This window comes from Podarcis melisellensis, assembly GCF_964234715.1.
Source record: "Podarcis melisellensis genome assembly, chromosome: 3".
Taxonomy (NCBI): Eukaryota; Metazoa; Chordata; class Lepidosauria; order Squamata; family Lacertidae; genus Podarcis; species Podarcis melisellensis.
In genome coordinates, this window is record NC_138530.1 from 104,195,272 (window position 1) to 104,221,225 (window position 25,954).

Below are 25,954 nucleotides of genomic sequence, written 5' to 3' on the forward strand. Positions count from 1 at the left end.
TGGACGCCCTCGAGTGTTTTGGGTGAGATCATAGGGGCTCTTTCTCTACCATCTCCTTCTCTTTTCATTTCTATTTCTATCTCTATCGTCGTCACGTTGGGCCAGTTCCCCGCACATGGCGCCCTTCGGATGGGAGCCGGAAGCGACTACAGGAAGGAAGAGCTTGACACTTACCCTCTTTCCTTTCTCCTTGCCAGAACAGCGCGTGCGCCCTAAGGCCACTCGACGCGGGGCTTTGCCGTTGGGAGAGACAAAAAAGAAAAAGGGAAAAAAGAAAGGAAGCGTAAAGACGCGCGTCGTCCTCGCTCGCGCAGCGCGCGGCGGCCGCTGATTGGATGGCGCGGGGAGGGGACTCGCCGCTCTCGCGCCCGGGGGCGTCGTGCGCAGGCGCGAAGCCTTTCAACGGTTTCCCGCTGAAGCGCCAGCTGCGTGGTTTCGCTTTCTGTTCCTGAGGCGAGTGGCGAAGAAGGAAAAGGAGAGAATTAGGTCGCCTGCTTTCTTTAATTTTTGAGTTTCAAGAGGTAAGCCTTAACTTATTATTGTTATTATTATTGTTATTATTAGTAGTGAAATTCATTGGACTCATTTTCTTGCCGCTAAGCGTCTTTACAAAAACACCCCCCCCCCAACGTTCAATAAAAAGCAAGGGGTGGGGGGGTGAGACATTAAAGAGGAAACATTTGCTTCATTAATAACACAGGGAGCCCTGATCAAGTGGCTCCCTAGTACTGTATTGTCAGGCCTAGGGCAGACTAGAAAGAGGGCATAGCTAGAACTATGGAAGAGGCTGAGATGTTTTTAAAAAGGGGGTAAGGCCACGACAAAAGAAGGTAGGATACAGTAACGAATGGTGTATGCGGAAATGGCGAAACTTGCCAGAAGAATGAGAAACCGAGAGAACAGAAAGGAATGGAGGTGGTTTATTGAGTATTTACCAAAAAGGAAACAGGTTAAGACATGGGCAGGATTATTAGTAAAACCTACAGTGTTTTTTTTAATTATATACATAAAAAGGTAAAGGTACCCCTGCCCGTACGGGCCACTTGTGTCCGACTCTGGGGTTGCGTGCCCATCTCGCTTAAGAGGCCGGGGGCCAGCGCTGTCCGCAGACACTTCAGAGTCACGTGGCCAGCGTGACGAAGCTGCATCTGGCGAGCCAGCGCAGCACACGGAAACGCCGTTTACCTTCCTGCTAGTATGCGGTCCCTATTTATCTACTTGCACCCGGGGGTGCTTTCGAACTGCTAGGTTGGCAGGCACTGGGACCGAAAGACGGGAGCGCACCCTGCCGCAGGGATTTGAACCGCTGACCTGACGATCGGCAAGTCCTAGGCGCTGAGGTTTTACCCACAGCGTCACCCGCGTCCCTGCCAATTATATACATGCATATATATATATATATATATATATATATATATGTATATATATATATAAAAATTAATAAATACACACACACACAAATATATATATATATATATATATATATATATATATACCGTAAATTTCGCTCCATAACACGCAGTTTTTTTCTCCTAGAAAGTAAGGGAAAATGTCTGTGCGTTTTATGGAGCGAATGCCTACATATGGCGGGGGAATTTGCTGCAGTCGTGAGCAGTCCGTGGCTCGCTTTGAAACAGCAAAGCTGGTGTAAGCGGCTCCTGTCAGCTAGCGGAGCCGGGGAGGAGGGAAAGAAGCAGAGCGGGGTTGGCTGCTTTAAAACAACCCCGTCCTCTATGTCCCTCTCTCCTCCCCACTGAGCTGCTAAGTAGCAGCAAAGCTTTTCAGCCAGCCTAGCCGGGAGGAGGGAGAGAAGCAGAGCTGCGTTGGCTGCTTTAAAACAACCCCGTGCTCTCTGTCCCTGCCTGCAGTTTTTTGCTGTCCGATTTTGGATTAGCCACTGTAGGGGCTGTGTGTGTGTGCTTGAGCTATCGTTCTCCTCCTCCTGCTTCCCCTTCACTCTCCCTGCGCCCCTGTGACTTTAGAATTGACACTCTGTGTGTCTGTGTGTGTGTGAGGGCTCCTTCTCTTGCTTTCCGTTCACTCTCCCAGCGCCCCTGCGCGCCCCTGCGACTTTAGGATTGACACTGTGTGTCTGTGTGTGTCTGAGGGCTCCTTCTCCTTCTCTTGCATCCATTCACTCTCCCAGCGCCCCTGCGCTCTCCCAGCGCCCTGCGACTTTAGGGCCAGTTCTCTCTCTCTCTCTGTGTGTGTGTGTGTATGTGTGTGTGTGTGTTTTGACCTCACTGCGCTTGTTGGGGGAGAGTGTTGGTCGCAATTTTTCTTGATTTGTCTCAGAGTGGTTACTATCCTGGTTTTCTTGCCGGGGAGGAGGCAGAGAAGCAGAGCCTGCTTGTTTTAAAGGAGCAAAGCCGGAGAGGAGCCTCTCCTGCATTATTCGCAGCATCCTTCTCCACACCCCCCCACATGTGCTCCTTGTCCCTTGAGTGTTTTTCCTTCCCTCCCCACTTAAAACGTGGTTACAAAGCACGGATCCACATGGATCCTCAGGATTTTTGTATTGGGCTACCCCAAACTCACTGTCAGATCACATGTCTGTGGCCACAGCATGAACCACAAAAATCATACATCCACTGTTTCATTTAGAATATTTTTTTCTTGTTTTCCTCCTCTAAAAACTGCGTGCGTGTTATGGTCAGGTGCGTGTTATAGAGCGAAAAATACGGTATATATACACACACATACATATGTATATATATTTGTATATTTTTATGTGTACTGTGTATATGTGTGTGTGTGTGTGAATGTGTATGTGTATGTATATATGGTATATCTTAGAATAGACAGATAAAAGAAGTAAGTTAAGGCAACTTGAAGTATGCAGGAAAAGACAAAATAAATGTAAGGAACTGCAGAAAGGGGGGGAAGGGAGTCAAAATTGAAAATGTTACAATTTCAAAAATAATTGTAAAGTATATAAATGGAAAATAAAAATTGATTTATTTTTAAGAAGAGGGTTAGGCAAATTCAGAGGATAAGGTTGCCAGTGTCTATTGGTCATGATGCCTGTGTTCTTCCTGCACTAATCATTAGTCGTCTCCCCCCCCCCAGCATTGTAAACTGATAAGGGCTTGTTTAGGTATAATTAGGAAAATACATGGGTAGTAAACCAGGGGGTGGTAGCTGATGGGTCTCGAACCCTCAGTGAGTTACGGACTGTCCCTACATGCAAAGACAGGCTCTGGCAGATTGAGTGGATGAGACCAATAGTGGGTCCAGTGGAAAGGCGGTTTCTGTATGTGTTGTAGAGGGACATGAGGGGCAGATGTGTGTTGTCAACCTGGGAAGGTTGGCCATCTAGGAGAAGGAAAACTCATATCCTAAAGCTCTGCTGCCTTTCAGGAGATCTTCAGGAGAAGAAAAGGCATAAGGAGTAAACTACACAAATCCGGAGTGTAGAGTGCATAGTTATTTCTTTCTTTCAACAAAAATTTAACTCATAGCAGCCTTTGCTTGCTCATGCAAAACCAGGATGCAAGGCTCATTTTCTGTTTAGTTGATAAACCCTCACATGGTCAGGCTCCTCGAGGCAGCTGAAGTGCTGGCTCATTGGCCCATGTAAGAGAGGTGGTGGGGCATTCATGGACTCTGCCTGTCCATGTTGCTCTGGCTGTAGATATTCAGTATCTAAATATCCTATCTAGATATTCAGTGCAAGGTACTGTACTGCGTATTTCAGTGCCAAGGAAGTTGTGATACAATAGAACCAAAGCCTTAATATGAGTACCATGGAGTGTACATTACAAAAGAAAAAAGTGCAAGAACACATGCCAGGTAAAAAATGATAATTTAAATTATTGGCATCTCCATTATAAAGCATAAATTTTAAAAAAAAACAAGCAGCCTAATTTTGTGCATATTTACTTAGAAATAATGTTCAGTTACTCCAATATGGCAATCAAAGGAAAATTCCTTTGGTTTAAAGCTGGAAAGTGCAGGCTTATGAAATCTGCTTTTTTATTATTTGTTAATTGCATTTATATTTCACCTTTTTCTCCAAGGAGCACAAGGTGGCATACATGGTTCTTTTCATTTAACCCCCACAAAATGTAGAGGGAGGTTAGGCTAACAGGCATATACTCTTAACAGAATAAAACTTAACAACTACAGTAAAGCCTCTCCTCCTCCAAGAGGGGAGGTGTGGGCGCGATGCGATTTCTGGGTCACGCAAGGGGTGTTACGCCCCCTGCCCCACTCATCTGGCTGGCACACCACGTCCACAGGTAAGTGCCCAACTGGGCAGCTTGGAGGGGGCGTGGTTTGCAGGTTAACTTAATGCTGTGCCAGCCATTCCGCCTCATTTTCCGCCTTCTCGTTGCGAGTCATCGTAGGGAAGAGCTCAGCCACGAGGTTTGGAGTCGTGTGTGTGTGTGGAGGCTTCTTGGTTCCTGGCTTGCCTTTTAAATTTAGGAGGCTTGCGTGTGCTCATTGCTTTACTGCTTTTAAAAACCCAGGCATCCAGGTTCACAATCTGCGTTAGTCTTCGCAAGCTGCCTTGCTGTGTCCTCTTTTCCATATAAAAACCTACATTTAACCTTCTATTTCCCCCCACTCCTGGCATGTGGGCTCTCCAGTTTTCTGTTACCTTTCTTAAGCTGCAGCTTGTTCCCTTGCCCAGCACGTGGTCTCTCCGCCCCCAGCGAGGTCTGAGTGTGAGTGTGGCTCCGTCTTTCTTTCTCCCTCTTCTCTTCGCTGCACTGTGCATTTTCTCTCCCCGTGCGTTTTTTCTTCCCCTGCCTTGGTGGCTGTGCCAGGGTGCTTGTACGTTTCCCCCTCTATTGCCCTTGCCCGTCCGATTGCGTGGCTGGTCTGGGTGACTGAGTGGGTTTGCCTTACATTTTAATTTGTTGGCCAGGGTGCTTGTACGTTGAATACTATAAAATAAGGAAACATTTATTATATAGTTTCATTAACTTTCCCTCCACTTCCCCAACATTACAGCGCCTGAAATTTGCCAGATTTCTGATGAAATATTTCCAAAAGAATTTCTGTAAGCACAGAGGCCAATATGTCAAAGAGAAAAGAGAGAAGCTTTTCAGCATCATCATCTGAAAAAAGACCTAGGCAAGCCACATTTGATTCTGATGATGACCCTAACGAAGAGGAGTTGTCACAGCTACAGAGTGACAGCGGTTACTACTCACAGCCGGTAAGCAATTTGTCCCACAATGTGGTTTTATATTATGCCTGAGAGAAAAATGAAACTATTGATGATCAGACAAGCACGGGGGGGGGGGGGCATGTAAGTTAAGCACCTGTGCTAGGAGAAGGTAAGTACTATCTACTGATAGTAAGTACTAAAGCTGGAATAGGGGATTGCATGCTTGGAGCCAGATTTCTACATCTCCTTAATTACCGCTTGTTGTCAGCTTTTGTTATAGCCATTTCCAGGGGTCTTTTACGTTTCCATTAACTTGAGAGCCTGCTTTAAAAGTTGAACTCTCACCTTTTCTGCGACAGAAGTTGGTGGAACTTAGCCATGGGTATAAAAGTTAAGTACCTTTGAGGAGGAGGCCATGCCAGCCAACCCTCTCCCTTTTTTATCTTACAGATTTAAACTTTCATACCGAATAATCCCAGTAAAAAAAAAACAGATAATGAAAGGTTAGAAGCACGGGTGTGGGTACTATGGCACAGTGTATGTATGACTACCTGCTTGCAGGGTGCAAGTTGAGTATGCTCTGTGCAATGAACTCTTCAAAACCATTAAGAATGATGCCTTATGCTGAGTCTGGTCATTGGTCAGTCTTTGCACCCCAGACCATTTGTAAGGAAGGAGGTAGTTTTTCAAGTACAGTAGTACCTTGGGTTACATACGCTTCAGGTTACAGACTTCGCTAACCCAGAAATGTTACCTCTAGTTAAGAACTTTGCTTCAGGTTGAGAACAGAAATTGTGCAGCAGCGGCAGCAGGAGGCCCCATTAGCTAAAGTGGTGCTTCAGGTTAAGTACAGTTTCAGGTTAAGAACAGACGTCCAGAACGAATTAAGTACTTAACCCGAGGTACCACTGTACTGTATATGGAACACCAGATATTATTGTAAGTGTGGCTTGACTGAAACTGCCTTGCATGTGACAAAAATGCACAGGAGTTCATTATTACCTGCTCACTCAAGTTCCTTATCCCTGGGCCTAAAGTCGATACTTTCAGGCAAAATATCTCTTTATATTTCGTTAGTTGCACTTGGGCTTTACCATTGCTCTCACGTTTTTTAGGGAGACTCATTTGACACAGTTTGTGATCTGCTATTTAGGCTACTAAATAGCACAAGTGGGGAAGTGGGGAAATGGCAAATGAGAGCTGAATGTTCTGCTAGTAAGGATTATTCAGACACCCCATGGTATTGTTAAAAATATGCAAGCGTTGTGATGATCTGTGACTTTCTGTTTGTGTACAAAAGATGGGTGATCAGTTTTAAACATCTTTGTAATGTATCTGTAGGTGTCAGGAGAAGTTGGAATAATTGAAAGTATCCAGCTGAAGAATTTCATGTGCCATTCAATGCTGGGCCCCTTCAAATTTGGACCCAATGTCAATTTTATAGTTGGAAATAATGGAAGTAAGTTTTCATTTATTATTTTAAATCATATGGAAAATTATAATATTGGCATTTCTTTCATTCTGTAGCATATTTCTTATTTATCAATTTCTAATATACCAGTTTTTCTGAACAAAAACCACAATAGAACACTGATAAAATACATATAAAAGATTACAAACAATAAAGAAGCAAATTTAGTACCTCTCAAACAATAACTAAGATACATATGAGAGATAAGATGCTTGGAGAGAAGGAACAGCAGAAGATTATGGGGAAGGGGGAAAAGAAAACCCCCAAATCAAGAAGAGAAAGCCTCTCTTATGAGTTGTCATTATTCTTATATGTATTTAAGCGTTTCTTTGGAACACAGAAACTGTGTTTTATCAGGTCAGACTTCACTGTCACGTCCAGTGTTGCACATTGTAGCTGATAGTAGCTCTCTGGTCTCAGGCATGCTCTTTCACATCATTGCTTATCAGAAACTATATTGCATTACATGGTCTTTTTGCCCTACTGTTCATATTTTTCCTCTCTCCATGCAAATAGGTTTGAGCCTGTATCAGAAGAGGGCAATACAGTCAGTTAGGCTCTTTTCCACAAAAGCTTATAACCAAATGAATTTCACTAATGAAATCTATCTTACCTATTATTTTGCAGTTATTTCTACTGAATCATTGAACAGAATAAGAATCCTCTATCTAACTTTACCTTGCTAATTTTGCAGTGAAAATGTTGACACACTGAGTTATCATCAAAGCCCACTTTGTGACCGTCAAAAAAAGCATTAGCACTATGTACTCATGCTGCTGAGTTGAGCTTTTCCAATTGGTTCAGGGCCTCCTGACCTACGAGATGTGAAAGAACCATCAATGGCTTGCTGTGATATATTTGTGTAACACTTAAGAGAATGCTAGTTACAAAATTCTTGTATTTATTTCATAAAATGTATGTGCCACTTTTGTAAAAAAATAAAAATTAAGCTATATGATGCAATTAATAGCAATACATTATTAAAGTGTACATTAAAAACCCAGTAATGCAACACATCTTTACAATACTGCAGCAAATATGAAACAAATGAATATTGAAGCTTTAGCTGACCTAGTCTCTCATGAGAGAAAGTGTAATTGAGTTATTTCTACACAGGAGTGTTTTTATGTTATGTGATCACATGCTTTATAACCCAGTAGCTTCTTTAGGAATGGTCTTTTTTTAAAAAAAGAAAAATAAGGGGAGGGGAGGAATGGTCTTTTTTTTTTTTTTAAAGAAAGAATAAGAGCCATTTTTTGCTGCCTTAAAAATAGCTTGTCAACTATTAAGAGCTTAATAAATGTTGCTTCATTCAGGTGGGAAGAGTGCTGTGTTAACGGCCCTTATGGTTGGTCTTGGAGGAAAAGCTACAGTGACAAATCGAGGAACATCTTTGAAAGTATTTGTGAAAGATGGACAGAGGTAAGTCAAAATCCAGTATTAAGGCAGAACGAGTAAGAACAGTACCAGGGATGGAGGGAAGAATTTCTTGTTCCTCCAGAAATACTCTGCAATCTTTGAGGCCAGTGTCAGGTGGTGAGATCTCTGCAAGAGTAATACATATTAGCTAGCTACCTACACCAACCATTTGAGGTGTCAGCAATCTTTGAGGTCAGTGTCAGCCATTTGTTAGTTCCCAGGAGAGGTTAATCATAAGTCTGTACAACCCCTCCAGTCCATCTTGGAATTGTTGCAGTCTGCAGATGTTACGGCTTGAGTGTTAGGTTATGCCTTTTTTCTTACCCTGCCTCCTGGTCTAGAAACATTGGGCACTGTTTACTGATATTTGTGCTCATTTTTACAAACGTGTTGCGTACTGTGAATTAAAAATAATATCTTCCTTGGCATAAGGCTTAGAGTACTTATTTATTATTTCATAAAATACACTGCATGATTGCAAAAGAAGCGCAAAGCGGTTTACAAAAAAGATAAAACAAGAAAATCAAGAAAAATGCACAGCCATGCTTTTAAACATACAAAAAGTTAAAATACTAAAACAGATTAAAATCTCCTCAACTTCTAAGCTCCTGGGTAGGCTTGTCTAAACAAGAATGTTTGTAGCAGGCACCAGAAAGCGTACAGTGAAGGTGCCTGCTTGATCTCAAGAGGCAGGGAGTTCCAAAGTGCAGTTGCTGCCACACTTTACAGCTGCGGAATGGGTCTTATGTGGCACCTGTAGTATTGCCAATTCTGCCGATTGAAGCAGTCTAGTGGGCACATGTTGGGTAAGGCAATCTCATAGGTGACCTGGTTGCAAGTTGTTAAGGGCTTTATATGCTACTGGCAACACCTTGAACTTGGTTAAAAAGATAATTTCTTGAATTTACATGTTAATTAAAATCAGCTCATTTTTTGTCTTCAGTTCTGCAGATGTTTCAATAACGCTGCGAAACCGAGGTGAAGATGCGTTTAAACCACAGCAGTATGGTGACTCTATCACCATCAGTCAACGCATAAACTTGGAAGGACATCGTAATTACAAACTGAAAAGCAGCACAGGTACTTTTAATTTTTATGAAGTATTCAAAGAAGCTCTATTTTTAGAAGAAACGTGAGTTGTGCTGCCTTCTTTCTTAAATACAGTAAGCCCACAGCTTGTGTGCATTTAACTTGCATGCATTCAGGCTTACCTGCATGGCATTTTTTTGAACAAAATGAAAAAGGGGGTGGGGTTCTGGGAAAAATGACATTGACAATCCTACCTGACATTGAACCTATTGACTGCAATTTTAGGCACGATCCCTGGAACGTAACCCCCACATAAGTTGTGGGCCTCCTGAATCCTTGTAAATGTTGGTGTAACATGAGCATGCAGATACCTTGTACTGCTCATTTTTTTTTTGTTGAACTGCTTTGGCTTATTAACAAGAGTAATGATAGGATTGTGTCTGCATTATATGCGTGTCTACCCGTTTGAATCCCCGCGACAGGGTTAGCTCCCGTTGCTCAGTCCCAACTCCTGCCAACCTAGCAGTTCGAAAGCACGTCAAAGTGCAAGTAGATAAATAGGTACCGGTCCAGCGGGAAGGTAAACGGCGTTTCCGTGTGCTGCTCTGGTTCGCCAGAAGCGGCTTAGTCACTCTGGTCACATGACACGGAAGCTGTACGCTGGCTCCCTCGGCCAATAAAACGAGATGAGCACCACAACCCCAGAGTCAGTCATGACTGGACCTAATGGTCAGGGGTCCCTTTACTTTACCATGGCATTGTAGACATAATAGTAAGTCAGAAGGATTGGCCTGGTTTTTCAGTCCTCAGGCTTCCCTGACGATGTTACTAGTCCATCTGCATTCCCCAGCCTAATCATTAGTATTACATCAGTTTTAATCTAAATTGTACACAGGGAAGCTCAAACAATTTTTTTAAAGGGGCAGATTAGGAAAATTCAGGATTGTTTCTCTTCTTTTTGTCAGATTGGCATCCTTGGTGCGAGTCTTCTTCTTTGTTCTCTCTCCTATCATGCACTTTTGCTGTTGTTTAAATAAAAAAGGCATTTCAATTTTGTTCCTCCTCCAAGTCACCTGTGTCCCACTCTTCTTGCTATGCATGTCTCCCTCTGGTGCCATGCCCTACCCCCCCCCCTTTGTTATGACTTCACAGAGGAAGGGGAAAGTTTATAAATCCACTGCCTTGCTAAACATAAACATGTGATAAAGCAACAGGAGAAAGCCTTGGCAGTAGCTGCAGAGCAAACTCCTCTGGCCCTTCCTCTACTATTACAGTACAAGTTCATAAAAAAGCAGCAGTGCTTTCCACGGTACATTAGTTGTCCTGGCTGTAGCCACGGCCAGAGAGTTGATTTGCCCTCCAACCTCAGTGGTATGGCCTGGTTGTGCCTCACGAAACCTGAACTGCCGAAGTATTTTGCACACACCCCCACCCCCCACCCCTACACACCCATCTCCTAGAGATGTATTTCTTGAACATTCAGCTTTGCATAGGCCCAGACTATGCTGGCTTTTTCTTTTTCCTCCTTTGTTCAGATTTTGGTCCTGCTGATGTTCTCCCCTCCCAATTACTAAGGAGTTTTGTAAACGGCCAGCCACAGAACAGAACTAAGGAAACAGTAGGAGTAGAGGTCTCCAGGGGGGGAAATCTGCTCACACGGTTCCTGCGGTCTGAGCAGTAGGAGGGATCATAGTCCATTTGGGCACCAAGACAAAGCAACATCCTGGACATTTTTAGGGGGAATTGAGGGCATATAAAAATGCAATAAATTTAAATAAGTGTTCATTCTAAGCACCAAAATTCTGTTCTACACCAAAGGTATAATTTAATTGGTGTTATGTAGTAATTTTTAAAATCTCATTGTGGTTTATTCTCACTTTTATATTCAGGTGCCATAATTTCATCCAAGAAGGAGGAACTTACTGCCATCCTAGATCACTTTAATATCCAGGTAAGTCTAAATTTGTTTACTTCTATATATACACCTAATAGATGATTTTAAAAAATTGTTTTAATGCTCTTTGCTTAAGGGTGTGTAGCCAGTTACTGCAGCTTATGATTCCTCCCCTCCTTGAATTGAAGCCCCTATGCTCAAACTCGTATAGCAACTTTTCGTGTGTCACGAGAAACTGGTTTTGGGTGGTAGTGACTGAGTGTATTGTCAAAAGGTTCTTCTGGGCATACTGTTTGCAGTGTAGTTCTCTGGATTGTGGCCAATGGTTATGTGGAAGTTGCATTTGCATTTTAAAAACAAACTTGCCCGTTAAAGCTCTTCTGACATCCTGTTTCTGTGAGCCGTTTGTGACTTCTCAAATTCTTAAAATAGTAAAGGTGCCGTAAAGGAAAATCTTCATGAACTTTTATGTAGCTAATTGAAAGCCGTTACGCTTGAGATACTGTTACAACCATAATAATAATTTATCTTGTCTTGCAATGGATGCTGAAGAGAATTTCTGAATTTCAAGTGACTGCTTACTTAAATATTGACTACTTGCCAAAGATAAACAAAATAGTAAGTGACTTTTGTTGTTGCAGGTGGATAATCCTGTATCTATACTCACTCAGGAAATGAGCAAACAGTTCTTGCAATCTAAAAATGAAGGTGACAAATACAAGGTAAACAAAACTACCATATGATGTTGTCAGTAATCCATCGGGGAGTGTATGGGGTGTTAGTAGAGGGGTAGTACCTCTTGGGGACATTTTGTGCTTCTTCTGGGGTAGTTTGTCCACCTTTGGTCCCCACCCTCCTAGAAGCTGTCAGTATGCCCAGCTGGTTCCAAATATAGTGCTCTGTTTTCCTTTGGACCACATCAGCGCAGCCGAGGGAGGGGGGCCTTGTTGTCTGGGCAGCCCAATACCCCCATTCGCACTGCCTAGGCTTGTGCCCCAAGGAGGTCACTTCAGTGCTGCTAATGACTTCACCCTTGGAAGCACACTCCATTGTTTCTTGAGACAAACAGATACCAACAAATCCATTGGACATGACTCTTCCTTGTTTTGAGAAGCACAGCACACCACTCTAAGGAATGGAAAGTCTATGTGTGCTCTTCTTATTCAGATCTTGAGCAGCTTGAAGGGCTTGATGAGTATATTGGAAACATGCACAAAATTTACATTCAGTGGATAGCCATAGTGCTGCTTCTTTATCTTCTTATCGTGCACATGTTGAGTGAGATGGGTGGAGCGGGTAACTAGGGCTTTAATGAAATGTGTAAGTATAAATGGACTGCATTCATAATTCTTAGTCTTTTAGAAAGTCAGTTATAGAACACGAACTTGTGTTTTCTTGCATTAGTTCTTTATGAAGGCAACACAGTTGGAGCAGATGAAAGAAGATTATGCATACATTATGGAAACCAAAGCAAGAACTCATGATCAGATTGAACAAGGAGCAAAGGTATTATAAACAGTAATGTTATGTTTCCCAGGCCCACATACTGGACTGTGAAACTCCACCTCCCCCAGCCTTTCATATTGGTTCTAGGTTCACTGAGAAGTGCTAAAATAAGACCAGTAGCCCTATAAAAAGAAGGGACAAGGGTGGTGCTATGGTCTAAATCATTGAGCCTCTTGGGCATGCCGATCAGAAGGTAGGCGGTCTGAATCCCCGTGACAGGGCGACCTTCCGTTGCTCAGTCCCATCTCCTGTCAACCTAGCAGTTTGAAAGCATGCCAAAAAAAGTGCAAGTAAATAAGTAGGTACTGCTCCGCCGGGAAGGTAAACGGCGTTTCCGTGCATTACTCTGGTTTCGGTGTTCTGTTGCACCAGAAGTGGCTTAGTCATGCTGGCCACATGACCCAGAAAAACTGTCTGCAGGCAAATGCCGGCTCCCTCAGCCTGTAAAGCGAGATGAGCGCCACAACCCTAGAATCATCTGCAACTGGACTTAACTGTCAGGGGTCCTTTATCTTTACCTTTTAGTCCTACAAAATAAATTCCTAACACTGATTTATGCTTCATGAAGCACCATAGTCACTTTTAAAAATATATATACTATTAAAAAATATATAAAACACTTTTAAAAAATATATACTATTATGTTAAAGATTTGCAAACAAGCAAAAGCAATTACAACAGAATCTCATACAAATGATTGTGTAAAAACACAACTGCAACTTAAAGAAACAATGCACAGATGCAGTAAAACATTTAGTAACATACATAATCTGATACTGAGCTTCCTAGACAGCTCCTCTGGGTTTCTTCTGTCCCTAGTAAGCACTAAGAAATGGTCCTAGTATCCGTACTGCTGTCATCTCCAACAACATTTTGTGTCTCCCCTTAGTATCTTGAAGAACTTCGGAAGCGTTATTTGGAGAAGGAGGAGCGTTACAAAAGTATTGCTTTTGTGAGTGAAATGCAGAATGAACTGAAGAAGTTACAGCACCAAATAGCTTGGGCAATGGTAATTTGTTGTTTCAGTACCTATATATGGGTTTAAATTGTGTGATATTTATTGTGTGATGCTTACATTAATCTTACATTTTAGGTGAGAGACACTGAAAATGAAGTTGAAACACTCAGAGATGATATTGGTGCTCTAGAAGCAAGAACTGGAAAATTTGTTGAGAAAGTGAAAGAATGGCAGGTATATATGCATTTATTGCAAATACTGACTTGAATTGCTTTGATTCCCTTGTTCAAGTGAAGCATTGTTTTTGTTTCTTTAATGACTTGGTGAGAATAACATAGCCAGTTTTAAAATCTTACCTGTACACTTTAAAAAATAGGTTAGTGTGACTGGTGTCTTCTGAGACTACATCACAAAATGTCAGATCTGTTAAACAATCTGCTTTATTGTCACTTCTCATCAAAGCCTTAGCCTTCATGTAAGGATCACAAGAAGAAAGAACAGATGCTTTGGTACAGGTCCACATGAATGCCCTTGCATGAGCTATTTGGCCATCTAATTAAATGTGTGCTACTTGTGAGCTTTCTCATATACGTAAATTGCATTTAAAAGACTGGAGAAGCAAATATCTCAGTTTTGAGTTACTTTGAGTTACGTGTTAGCTTTGATCGGCTTTGTATATAATCTAATAAATGATCAACAAATATTTTGTAGAAAATAATTCAGTGTTCCTATTACTGCCCTGTAATATTTGCCATCGAGCTGATTTTTTTGTTGACACGTGTCCTTTAATGAAGCCAAGTTGAGACAACCATTTGGTCAAGAGGGGATACCGCGGCCAGGCCAAAGCCATCGATAGGTCTACCCAAACCACCTCTGGTTGGCTGCCATCCCTGGCCAGAACCTAAAGTGTAGCTTGAATACGATGCTGCTTAGTTGATCAGAAGAGGGCAAGAACATCTTCCTGGTATTTTTGCCAGGGGCTTCATCTTCCCCAAGGGGGCTGGGATGGATACCCTGGCCCTCCTTTGTGTCAGAAGAGGACTCCAAGATTGAAGTACTCACAGTGCTAGGCTGCCCATCAGTTTGTCCTAGGCTCAGCTGTAAGGTTCCTAGTTAAAACCAGAGGCCTGACATTATGTTAATGAAATTCAGAATGAAGTGTTGTCTGGAAAGTAAAAGGTGATCATACTTCATCTGCAAACTGCTGACCCTTTCTCCCGTTCCAAGTCATGGCTGATTTGTCTCAACTTCCTTTAGATTGGTCTCTGCACATTCACCTAATTTCCCTGGTATAATGAGATTTCTGATTGTTTTGTCTTTTCAGACTAAGGTAAAAGATGCAGAAGGAAAACACAGAACTATGCAAGACAAGCTAGAGAAGATAACGGAAGAAGCTCAGGCATTAGAACCATCATGTGCTGCTTTGAAAGCAGACGTTCTATCTAAAAGAAGAGCAAAGAATGATGCAGAGGTTTGTGGATGTAAAGTTCAGACTTAGAAGTTCTGTAAGAATTTGCCACACACTAATGGTCTAGGCATACTTTAGTATTTTGTGCAGATCTGCACTGAAATCAGACACACAGATTTTTTTATCAGCAGAGTTGAGTGTCTTGAATTGTAAAAGGCATGAAAGCAGAGTAATGGGTCAAATGAGTATAATTTCAAAAAAGGCAGAAGAAATAACAGATTGAAGTTGCTCTTCAGCTATAATATTTTTGACAATCTCTGCTGTAAGTTTCTTCCACTCAGTTGTTCACCAGAGTTTTGCTTTCCTTGTTTAAGGCTGCATATAATCGGTCTCAAAATGAATTGAAACGCTTGGTGAAAGACCATGAACAGCTTTGCAAAAAAATTGAGGAACTGAAGACCAGGTAATGTTTCATTTTCTAAATATGTTGTATCAAAAAGAGAAGTGAGTAAACTGGCATTTTGTTACCCAAAACCACTATATATACATATTTCTCTGTAAGAAACATGTAATGACAAACAAGAAGTTGAAACATCTCTATGTTAACGATAATTTCCTAAAAGTTCACTTTATGTTTAAATAAGACTGACCAAGTTGAAAACAGAGAATTGAAATTTATTATAAGCAACCTTTTTTATCTCTTGAGTATATATCCGCTTATTAAACTTAATTATATTAAGTTTATTAAACTACTTATTACTTATAAAACTGCGCTCTGGTTATCTCACACTTTGACTACTCCAGTCTTCTATCTGGCTGTCTTCTCTTCTATTTTAGAAACTACTTCAAAATCATTAATGTCCATCTTCAGATAATTATTTTTTGTCAGAAGCCTTATTGCCACTTCTGCATCATGCAGAAACTCCTCCTTAAATGCTTTTTGCATCCTTGCTTCATTAAAGAAAAAAGAAAACCTTTATGAGGACCCCCCTCACTTAACTTTTTTATGAATTAAAAAGTTGGAGATGCTAGCTTTTCTTTTTAGAAGTGCCACAATCACTTGACCATTTTGGTTTTCCTTTTCTGGATTTAAAATACCCTTTTTGATATTGAGTAACTAGTACTTTAGCATTATTCCAAATGCTGCAACACTGTGTGTATAATGGAACTATGATTTGTCAATTGGACAAATCTCCCAGAGAAGCCCTTTATTATTATTATTCATATTATTATTATTTTACAACTGCTACTGGACTACCCACCAGAACCACAAGTTCTCAGTTGCTCAGATCCATCAGCATAGATGTGAAGCTAGGGTCCCCCCCCATGAACAGCACCTTACTTTTATTTACACAGTCTCATTTGCTATTTTGTTGCCCATTCAGTCACTTTGGAAATACCCTTTTGGAGCCCTTTGTTGCTTGGGTTGTAAAGATCTTTAAAATTTGGTTACTCCGCTGGAATCTAGATAAATGTATAAGCATCTTAAATAGCACTGATCTCTAATAAAGATCAGTGTGGGGGCTAGCTGCTTACTTCCCTCCTTTGTGATAATTTTCTGTCTCTTCTACTTGTTCATCGTTTGCTGATCCATAAGAGGATGTGTCATTTTGTATGACAGCTAAGTGTACTCTGAAACCTTTGGTGGTAGACTTTATCAGATATAAATCTGCCCACTTTATCCTCCTTGCCCTGTTTCCTCTCTCTGTTTTCCCCATTTTCTATTTAGAGTGTATATTCCTTGCAGGCAGAAAGATGTCTCTAAGATGCAAAGAGTGATGTATAAATAATAATTATAAAATTAATCTACCTGCTTTGCTAAAAGCAGGTAGAAAAGTACATGCTGCTGCCTTTTGTTCAGAGAATGGTAAATAACATAAGTCTTTGTGGGATTTAGAATCTGTATTCATGTTTATTTTAAAATGCAAGTGTGAAACTGTGGCTAGCCAGTTTTGATTAAACTCAAATGCTGCATGCATAAAAGCTTCCCCAAAGGAAAGGTGTATGTCACAAAAGTATTCCTCCAGAGCAGCTCTTTAATATAATACTGTTTGGTTTGCATGATGTTGCAGTGCTGAACAAATTTCGGAGCCTGAAACGTTGGAAAAACAAGCAAGAATTGAACGAGCAGCTAAGGAAGAGCAGTTAAGGACACTTCTTGATCAAGAAGAATCAAATGATAACCAAATAAAGCAGTTTCAAGAGGCTATAAAAACATACAAGGAAGAGGCTGCGAGGCTTAAGTAAGTTTATGAGATGTAACTGCGGTTATTACTTGATTTGTATTTTGTTCTATAAGTTGGGCTTCTGAGCATTTATTTTTCTTGCTCTGTGGACCACAGCTAGCACCTTCATTCAGCTCTCTCCTGCCGGGCATATTTGTCTGAGAAGAAGGATGTATGTTCAACTCTTTCTTGGTTAGTTTTGGGAAGGGACAAGGGATCGTTTCAGTTTCAGTTCCCTGTTGTTTTTCTTCAAGGGGTAGAGGTGATTGCCTTTTTGGTAAAGACATCTGACATCCCACTTTGCAAACAAACACATCTTTTTTTAAAAAAAGAAAAACAATAAAAGCAGTTATTTTATAAGCTTCCTCTGGAGAAGGGCACCCAAGGTACCAATTTGGAGAATGTGTTATTAAATACAAATGGCTTGCAGTTTTGCAAACAGCTTCCTGATGATTATTTGGAATCTTCTTTCTTGTAAATTGAAGCCATTGGTTTGGGACCTACTGTCAAGAGCAGGAGAAAACAAACTTGCTCCATCTTCCATGTGACAGCCCTTTTAGATATTTGAAGATGGCTGTTTCCTCTCAGTTGCTTCCTTTTCAGGCTAAACATACAGAAATGAAGCTCCCTTATTTTGGTCATTGGATGTGGCATGTTGGTTACTTAATCTTGTTACAGTGAAACCTTGGTTCTCGAACTTAATCCGTTCTGGGAGTCCATTTGACTCCCAAAACTGTTCAAAAACTAAGGTGCGGCTTCCGATTGGCTGCAGGAGCTTCCTGCACTCAAACGGGAAGCTGCGTTGGACATTCAGCTTCCGAAAAACATTCGCAAACCGGAACACTTACTTCCGGGTTTGCAGCTTTCAGAAGCCGATTTGTTTGACAACAAATCAAAGCCATTCGGGAAGGTATGACTGTATATTAATAGTATTCAAATGTGCTTGTTTGTATGTTCTATTTTTGTTTTGCTATGTTACTATGAAATTGTTTAGTAGTGTTTGTTTGAAATGCAACCCTGTTACAAGTCACTTTGAGCTTGTTTTTGTGTGTGGAAAAGTGACATACAAATAAAGTGAATTAATGATTGACTTGGAAGCCCTGCTAAAGCAATTGTACCTTATAAGCAATCAGGTGGTGTGCAAAAGCTACCTGTTTCTATAAAATGGACTAGGCCTTAATAATAATGCATGCTATTTCAGTAGCTTCTTTGTTGTTTTAGAAAGGAAGAATTGGAACTGAAGCAAATATTGGATTCTCAGCAACGACAGCTAAAAGAGTTAAAGGAGAGTAAAACAGATCAACTGAAAAGGTTTGGACACTATATGCCAAAGCTCTGTAAAGCAATTGAAGAGGCTCACCAGCAGGGGCAGTTTAAATACAAACCATTAGGACCCGTAGGTAATTTATAATTCTCCTTGTAAATAATTTTTAAACATTGAAAAGTAGACTATGGATACTGCATCGCAATTTTAATGGTTCTCAGATTTGATCCTGAAATAGAAATAGTAAACTTTGTGATTTCTTGATGTACGTCCATGGCTGTGTTCTTCTTCACCAGGATGAATAAGGAAGTAATTTTCTTTAGGTCTTGAGAAAAATAGTGACAGTGGGAGACTCTTAAATTCCTATTCCCCAACTATTTCACAGTCTTAGCTGTGCTTTTATAACCCTCTTCAGATATTTGCACGAATCACCTGCATACCCCTGCCCCCATCCCCAGTTTTACACATTGCAGTTAATCTGCAAGTTAATGTACAAGCAGTCCATAGTTGGTCTATAAGTAGTTTACTGACCACCAAGTAGCGTGCATATATTGAGGATTTGCATTTTAAAAACAGACTACCATGACTTTGTTGTGGTTTTTTTGCGTGCTTCAGTATTGGGAATACTTACTCTTGTTTTGTTTTGGGCCACTGTGAAAAAAAGATTTTGTACTAGGTAGGCCTTTGGTCTTATTTAACAGGGCCGCACTTGCGTTCTTAGGAGTGGCTGGCCACCTTTGCTTCATTGTAAAGTGGTTTCAGCCTTGCCAGGAGGTTATAGCTTGTGGATTTGCATCCATTTTAGTGGAATAATCTTCTGGGAAGTTGCTTTTAGAATAAAAGTTCAAACCTTTTTTTTATATTCGTTGCGTTCTATAGAAAGGCAAGAACTTTACACTGAATAAAAAATGGAAAAAGCAAGGATGAGGGGAAAAAATATTTGGAAAGTGTATTGAAGTTTTGAGGTATTTTTATAAAAAAAATTCAAAAATTAAACTGTGCCATTCATAGGCCAAGATAAGTATTGTCTCTACTGTTGGTTTCAAAGGATTTAAATCCCCTGCATGGTAGAAACATAGTCACAGGCCCAAACTAAATTTGACATTAATTGCTTGCAGGTATGTAAACCGCACATTCATTACATTTTAAACAGCCATTGCATATGCACATTCAATCTCTCTCCCCCTCCCTCCCTGATTCCCCCTCCCCACATAAGCTGCTATTAGTTTTGGACGTGGAGCTCCAAAACTCCTGCAGTTGCTACTAAACCCCCCATTAATGAGCATTTAAATTGATTTGATGTCTAGTGTGGTGAACTTCTGAAAATGGAGTTACCTCCAAGCTACCTTTTATATTACTATGGCATTTTCACAGAAGAGGGGGTGAGAACTTCAGGCTGCGGCGTTCAGATGGTTTAATGTTGACATTACATACAATGCTGAGGCTTTCTTCTTGCATTCAGGTGCTTTTATTCATCTGAAAGATCCTGATTTTGCCCTGGCTATTGAGGCATGTTTAAAAGGCTTGATCTGGGGATTTTGCTGTGATAATCATAAAGATGAACGAACTTTACAGATGTTAATGTCCAGATTCTGTGAACCTGCTTCTCGTCCTCAAATCGTTGTTAGTTCTTTCCAAAATAAGGTTTATGATGTAAGCCAAAGGTGAGTGTATCTGACACTTGGTCTGTGTAAACTGGAATTTTGAATTTTCATTAAGGGTTTATAGTTATGCTGCATTACTGTTGAAGGTCATTGATAGAACTATTGACTTAATGTTAACTTAGATATTTGTTATTGTCACCCTTAGTTCTAACAAATATTATGGGACAAGGTACCTTCTTTCAGATAGTGTACAAATGGTTTCATTTCCCAGTTCTTTGACAGCAGCCTGTTTGCAGAATATCAAAGTGCAGTGTCTAAGGGTGCACACCATAAGTATTTTACTAGTAATTAAACCTACTGAACTCAGTGGAAGTTATTTTGGAATAAACACGCATAAGTTTGGGCTGTAAGATTAGTTATTGGTTATGTAAAATTATTCATAATGTTAATGAACTTGGCTGCTTATGCTGGTTTGCAGTGGAATCAGGTACTTCATTCTGAATTGCTACATATCCAAACACTGCTACAGCTTTGAGCTGATTAGTTAGAATTCATCTTGCTGTATGCAGTGGTGCGCTTCTGTTAATGGAAGGACATTTGAGCCAAGTGAAGTTTCTGCTAATGAAAGACAGAGAAGCCATTTTTGTTGGTTCCTCCCCCCACCCTTTTCCACCCTGTGGCATGGGAGGTGGTGTGAGGGGCTGCACAAAACAGGAGGAATCGGCAAAGGTTTCCAGAGTTCTGCACTGATTTAAAGACCCCTTTGCAAATAGAACGGCTTCATCCATTGGGGGGGGGCAACACACACATCATTTTAGATAGATTTTCCAAATATGGTCAATATATTTATGCTTCTGAAAATGTAACTGAAATGCTCTATATGCCATCTTTTGTAAGACTGCAAGTGAAGTGACTGCATTGTAAGAACATAAAATAAAATACAAATGCTACTGTCCTTTTTTTTGTGTAATAGTGCTGTTGTTCATCCTGAATTCCCGTCAGTCTTGGCCGCGTTAGACATCGATAATGCAGTAATAGCCAATTGCTTAATTGACATGCGGCGTGTAGAAACAGTCCTGTTAATCAAAGTAAGATTTCATTCTCATACCTCTAGTGCATAGAAAGCCTTACTTGATGTTTCTATAACAGTTCAGATAATTCTGTATTACCTTGGACCAAAGATTTTCAACCTTTTTGAGTCCACAGCTCCCTTGACCAACTACATTCTTTCTGTGGCACCCTTGTGGGGCTCAGGAGCCCAGCTATGTCACCCCTTGTCTGCAGACCCGGCAGTCTCACGCTTTCTCAAACACCCTCCCTTGTGGAGTGTTCCCTCTCCTGTCTACTTAGTAGTCCTCTGGGCAGCCGCTGCCACTGCTGCCGCCCCTGATCTCTGAGCTGCCCCCCTGGCCCAAAGGGAGGTGACTCCTCACACTGCCCCACAGGGGCCTAGGACTTTCTGTCCAATCCCAACAGCAAGAGCTGCACTCCCTGGCTTGCTTGCTTGCTTGCTTACTCTGAGGCCACCTCAGCTCCGGCAACCAGCACCCCCTGACCAGCCCCAGAGGCACCATTCACCTGCAGAGTTTGTAGCTAGGGCTGCTGCAACAAACAGTTGTGGAAGCCATTGGGAGGCAGAGACATGAGAGGACATCAGAGGAGGGAGGGAAGGAAAGAGGGATAGAGGCCAGTGTTGCCTGCAGCACCCCTGACCATCGTTCAAGGCACCCAAGGGTGCCACGGCACACTGGTTGAAAACCACTCACTTAGACCATTCACTGCATGCTATTTCTATATCACATGTAACAAAGAAATAATTTTAAATGCCAGGTGTTTCTCAAATTGACTTGCTGGTTATGTTAGAGAGAGTGGAATTTAACAAGATGTGAGATTATTGCAGTGCATGGGGAAAGCTCGTTGGTTTCTGTCTACAGTTTCAAGAGAGATTGGCAGCTGATTTTATTTAAGGCAGGTAGACTGTAGTAGCCCCACTGTTCTCTCTCTGCAGGGAAGAAATATCCATGATTCTGAGAGAGGGAAAATTCTGCTGGGAAATATGTCACATCCCCTAAAGATGCATGCGGACAAGACAGCACTCCAGTGTGTGTTATAGTTGCCCACTGGATATTTTAAAGGACAGTTGCTCTGTGACTGACAGGAAGTAGCTTAATGGTCACATTAATTAATTAGTATATTTAAAAGTTGAGACATCAAGTTCCTTTTTACTCCGCTCTGAATACTCCAGTCTCAGAGGAGAAAGTTTTTGTTATCCATGTTTTCCCCCCTAGAGTAATGAGGAGGCTCGTAGAATTATGCGTCAAAACAATCTTCCGAAAAATTGTAGAGAAGCTTTCACTCGTGATGGTGATCAGGTGTTCTCAAGACGGTATTATTCTTGTGAATATGAAAGGGCCCGCATCCTCAGCAAAGATGTGGAGGCAGACATAAGGTGAGCATCAGTTACTTACCAGCTTTCAATTCTTGTGCTCTGTTGTTTTAGAAATTCTGTGTACATTTGTTAACAATACTTTGTTTCTTTAAGTCACTTGGAGAAAGAAGTTGGAAACAAAAACACCCATCTGTCAGTAATTCAACAACATATACATTCTACTGAGATTTATATAAGAGAAAATGAAAATTTCCTTAAAACTCATCGTTGGGACCAAGAACAATTAAAAGTAAGAGATACGTAGGAAGAAGCTCCCGTATTGGATAATTATTCTTAATTGTTGTTTGATGTTGACATGCAGGAGCTTTTTAGAATACAGTGGTGCCTCGCTAGACGAAAAGAATTCGTTCCGCGATTCTCTTCCTCTAGCGGTTTTTTCGTCTTGCGAAGCAAGCCCATTGACAGCGGATTAGCGCTACAGCTGTCAAGCGGCTTCCAGCGATCAGCTGTTAAGCGGCTTATCAGCGGAACAGCTGATAAGCGGCTTAGCGGCTTAAGAAAAGGGCGAAAAAAGTGAAAAAAAACCCACGGGGGGGACGCAAGATTTTTTCGTCTTGCGAAGCAACCCCATAGGGAAATTCGTTTTGCGAAGCGCCTCCAAAACAGAAAATCCTTTCGTCTAGCGGGTTTTTCGTCTTGCGAGGCGTTCGTCTTGTGGGGCACCACTGTATGAGTAATCCTTGTTTTTCCTAATTTCATGGCATTCATTGTTTCAAAAGCATTGTTTCAAAAGTGTGCTGCCGTTGCGAAATACCTAGCATTGCGTGGCACACCAGTATAGGGAAAACAAATGCTTTTGTAAATTTTAATTGGCAATGGGCTTTTAAACAGTATTTAGGGCTGTGTCTTCAGGGTTCAAAAGAACCCTTGGGTTCAGCAAACATCCGCTGGGTGCTCTACAAAATTTTACAAGTGCTCACCTTCGGCATGAGTGATCTATGCCTCTTAAATATTTTGTAGCTGTTAAATTGCTTTTCTGCTCATGTTTGTGAAGTCGTTTACTTGGGGGTAGCGAGTGAAATCGGATTGGATTTCAGCTAGTTAAAGTAGAAGCGGGTGGGCCCTTCCAACTGCTGGAACTGCTGTGCAGTGCATAGCCGGTATAATGCCTCCTAGAGGTTACCTGCACATTTTGCTTCATAACTTTTTCTTGGACTGACTAGAGACTTAACATTTTTTAAAACAATGAAAGCTCAGAATCGGGGGGGAGGGGGCTTCTGCCAGGGGGTACCATTGATGGGCTTTGTGGGTCCTGGGATGGCAAGCTCTGGAGTAAGGGAATATTGGGTTGCAGCTTAAATGTCTGTATTCCGCCCATACCGTTTAATTTTATTGTCATTGCAGATAAAAGTGAATAAAATAAAGCTAAAAATTATGGAGCTTGAGAACGTGGAGGAACAGCAGTCAGTTATCATCTCTACATTAGTAAGAATTGCTCACTTTCTACCTTTCTAAGTACTTATTTCTATATCATAGAGGTGTTTGTGCTAGTGGCAGAGAGCATTTTTTGTTGTACTGATCAATAAGAATTCTATTTTTTTTGTGAATAATTTTTATTAAGTTTTACAAAAAGTTAACAACCAACAGAAATCAACAAAAATCACATAAACAACAAACAACAAACATCAGAAATACAAACAGAAAAAAACAGAAAAAAGGGAAAAAAAAATAAAAAAATTTAACATAATAATAAAAGAAAACTCTCTTTCAAATTAATAACCTTCAAAACCTTATTTTCCTTACTTCCACCCACCTTCCTTTCTTGTATTCCACTTTAGAAATTAGTTCAGCAAGATCATTCATTATTCATTTTCATCCTTTATCCCTCCCTTTATACTCTTATTTATCTTAATCACTAGAACCCCTTCATTTCATTTTTAATGCCCTCAGCATTCGTAAATTTTACAATGTTTTTGTAGATAGACTTTAAACTTCTTCCAGTCCTCTTCCACCTGCTCTTCTCCTTGATCTCGGATTCTGCTGGTCATTTCTTGCAGTTCCATATAGTCTATTACTTGCATCTGCCATTCTTCCAAGGTGGGTAGATCTTGCATCTTCCAGTGCTTTGCAATGAGTATTCTTGCTGCTGCTGTAGCATACATAAAAAATATTCTGTCCTTCTTTGACACCAATTGGCTGACCATACCCAGGAGAAAGGCCTCTGGTTTCTTCAAGAAGGTATACCTAAAACCCTTTTTCAGTTCATTATATATCATTTCCCAGTACGCCTTAATCCTTGGGCATGTCCACCAAAGGTGAAAGAATGTTCCTTCAGTTTCTTTACATTTCCAACATTTATTATCGGGCAAGTGGTAGATTTTTGCAAGCTTGACTGGGGTCATGTACCACCTATAAATCATTTTCATAATATTTTCTCTTAAGGCATTACATGCCGTAAATTTCATACCGGTGGTCCACAACCGTTCCCAGTCAGCAAACATAATGTTATGACCAATATCTTGTGCCCATTTTATCATAGCAGATTTGACCGTTTCATCCTCAGTATTCCATTTCAACAGCAGATTATACATTCTCGACAATATCTTAGCACTGGGTTCTAGCAATTCTGTTTCCAACTTTGATTTTTCCACCTGGAAGCCATTTTTCCTGTCTGAATTATAGGCCTCTCTTACTTGAAAATAGTAATTATAGGCCTCTCTTACTTGAAAATAGTATTTTGGCCAATTCGATCCCATATTAGATTTTTTCAAGGCCTTTGCTTCCAGATAAATAAGAATTCTAAGGATTCAACTTATTTCTTCTTTTTTTTTAAGATGAGCAAGAAATGGGTTAATTTAAAGTATTTATAATTCAACCAAAGAGGGGTGCTGGGTAGCTTAAAGACTCACAGCTTTGTTGTAGCATAAGCTTGGGCCACAATAAACCTACTAGTGTTTAAAACTCTAGTAGTATAATCCTATGCATAGTTAAAAGCTCCCATTTCCGAGCCAGTGCAGACACACGGCCAGGAGAAGAGTGAGCTTTTTCTTTTGAGGAACTCCTCACTTAATGAACAGGAGTCTCAGTTAAAAGTTTCTTAACAGGGACGCATCTCCTGCCTCTTCCATTTGGGGCATGGTGTCATCGGTATGTTAATGCTGCCCATCTCTGCTTCTCTATAACATCTAAATCAATTATGATCTTGGGCCAGCATGGCTGGATGCAGAGGTGGGCTGCATGAGGGCCAATAAACTGATGCTAAATCCTAGTAAGGCAGAGTCCCTGTAGGTAAGTGATTCTTAGATCTGGGAAACTGGTGAACAGCCTCTCCTGTATTGGATTGCCCTCCCCATTAAGGAACAGGTACTTGTCAGAAGGTGCTCCTGTATCCATTGTTGTAACTGGAGGCTCAGGTAGCTGTAGTGATTAGGAGTGTCTTTCTCCCACTTCTGCTGGCTTCCTAGCTATCATCATTCCTGGACAGGGGGTATCTTGGTCATAGGGAACTGTGCATTAGTAACCCTTAGAATGGATTACCTCAGAGTGCTCCATTATTATGGTGGTTCAGAAGCAACAACTAAGGCAGAACGCAGTGTCAAGATTTGAGGTTTGGTTGTTAAACTGTAAAGCAATTTAGGACCAGCTTACCTGAGATAGCTCCTTCTCTC

At 41.0% G+C, this 25,954-nt stretch overlaps 1 protein-coding gene and 1 long non-coding RNA gene across 2 annotated transcripts in view; one reads left to right on the plus strand and one right to left on the minus strand.

Moving 5' to 3' along the window:
- Nucleotides 1-25,954, minus strand: part of LOC309367376 — a 57,390-nt gene that overhangs the window by 28,640 nt on the left and 2,796 nt on the right. The gene's annotated exons all lie outside the window — the stretch shown is intronic.
- Nucleotides 239-25,954, plus strand: part of SMC6 (structural maintenance of chromosomes 6) — a 37,273-nt gene continuing 11,557 nt past the window's right edge. Inside the window, exons 1-19 of the mRNA XM_081906055.1 lie at nucleotides 239-521; nucleotides 4,960-5,167; nucleotides 6,461-6,578; nucleotides 7,907-8,012; nucleotides 8,953-9,089; nucleotides 10,928-10,989; nucleotides 11,574-11,654; nucleotides 12,337-12,438; nucleotides 13,328-13,447; nucleotides 13,532-13,630; nucleotides 14,721-14,867; nucleotides 15,179-15,267; nucleotides 16,877-17,047; nucleotides 18,251-18,429; nucleotides 19,756-19,957; nucleotides 20,871-20,985; nucleotides 22,186-22,346; nucleotides 22,440-22,575; nucleotides 23,691-23,771. Of these exons, the coding sequence (XP_081762181.1) occupies nucleotides 5,027-5,167; nucleotides 6,461-6,578; nucleotides 7,907-8,012; nucleotides 8,953-9,089; nucleotides 10,928-10,989; nucleotides 11,574-11,654; nucleotides 12,337-12,438; nucleotides 13,328-13,447; nucleotides 13,532-13,630; nucleotides 14,721-14,867; nucleotides 15,179-15,267; nucleotides 16,877-17,047; nucleotides 18,251-18,429; nucleotides 19,756-19,957; nucleotides 20,871-20,985; nucleotides 22,186-22,346; nucleotides 22,440-22,575; nucleotides 23,691-23,771 (2,247 nt within the window). The 5' untranslated portion in view covers nucleotides 239-521; nucleotides 4,960-5,026. The remainder of the gene's footprint in view (nucleotides 522-4,959; nucleotides 5,168-6,460; nucleotides 6,579-7,906; nucleotides 8,013-8,952; nucleotides 9,090-10,927; nucleotides 10,990-11,573; nucleotides 11,655-12,336; nucleotides 12,439-13,327; nucleotides 13,448-13,531; nucleotides 13,631-14,720; nucleotides 14,868-15,178; nucleotides 15,268-16,876; nucleotides 17,048-18,250; nucleotides 18,430-19,755; nucleotides 19,958-20,870; nucleotides 20,986-22,185; nucleotides 22,347-22,439; nucleotides 22,576-23,690; nucleotides 23,772-25,954) is intronic.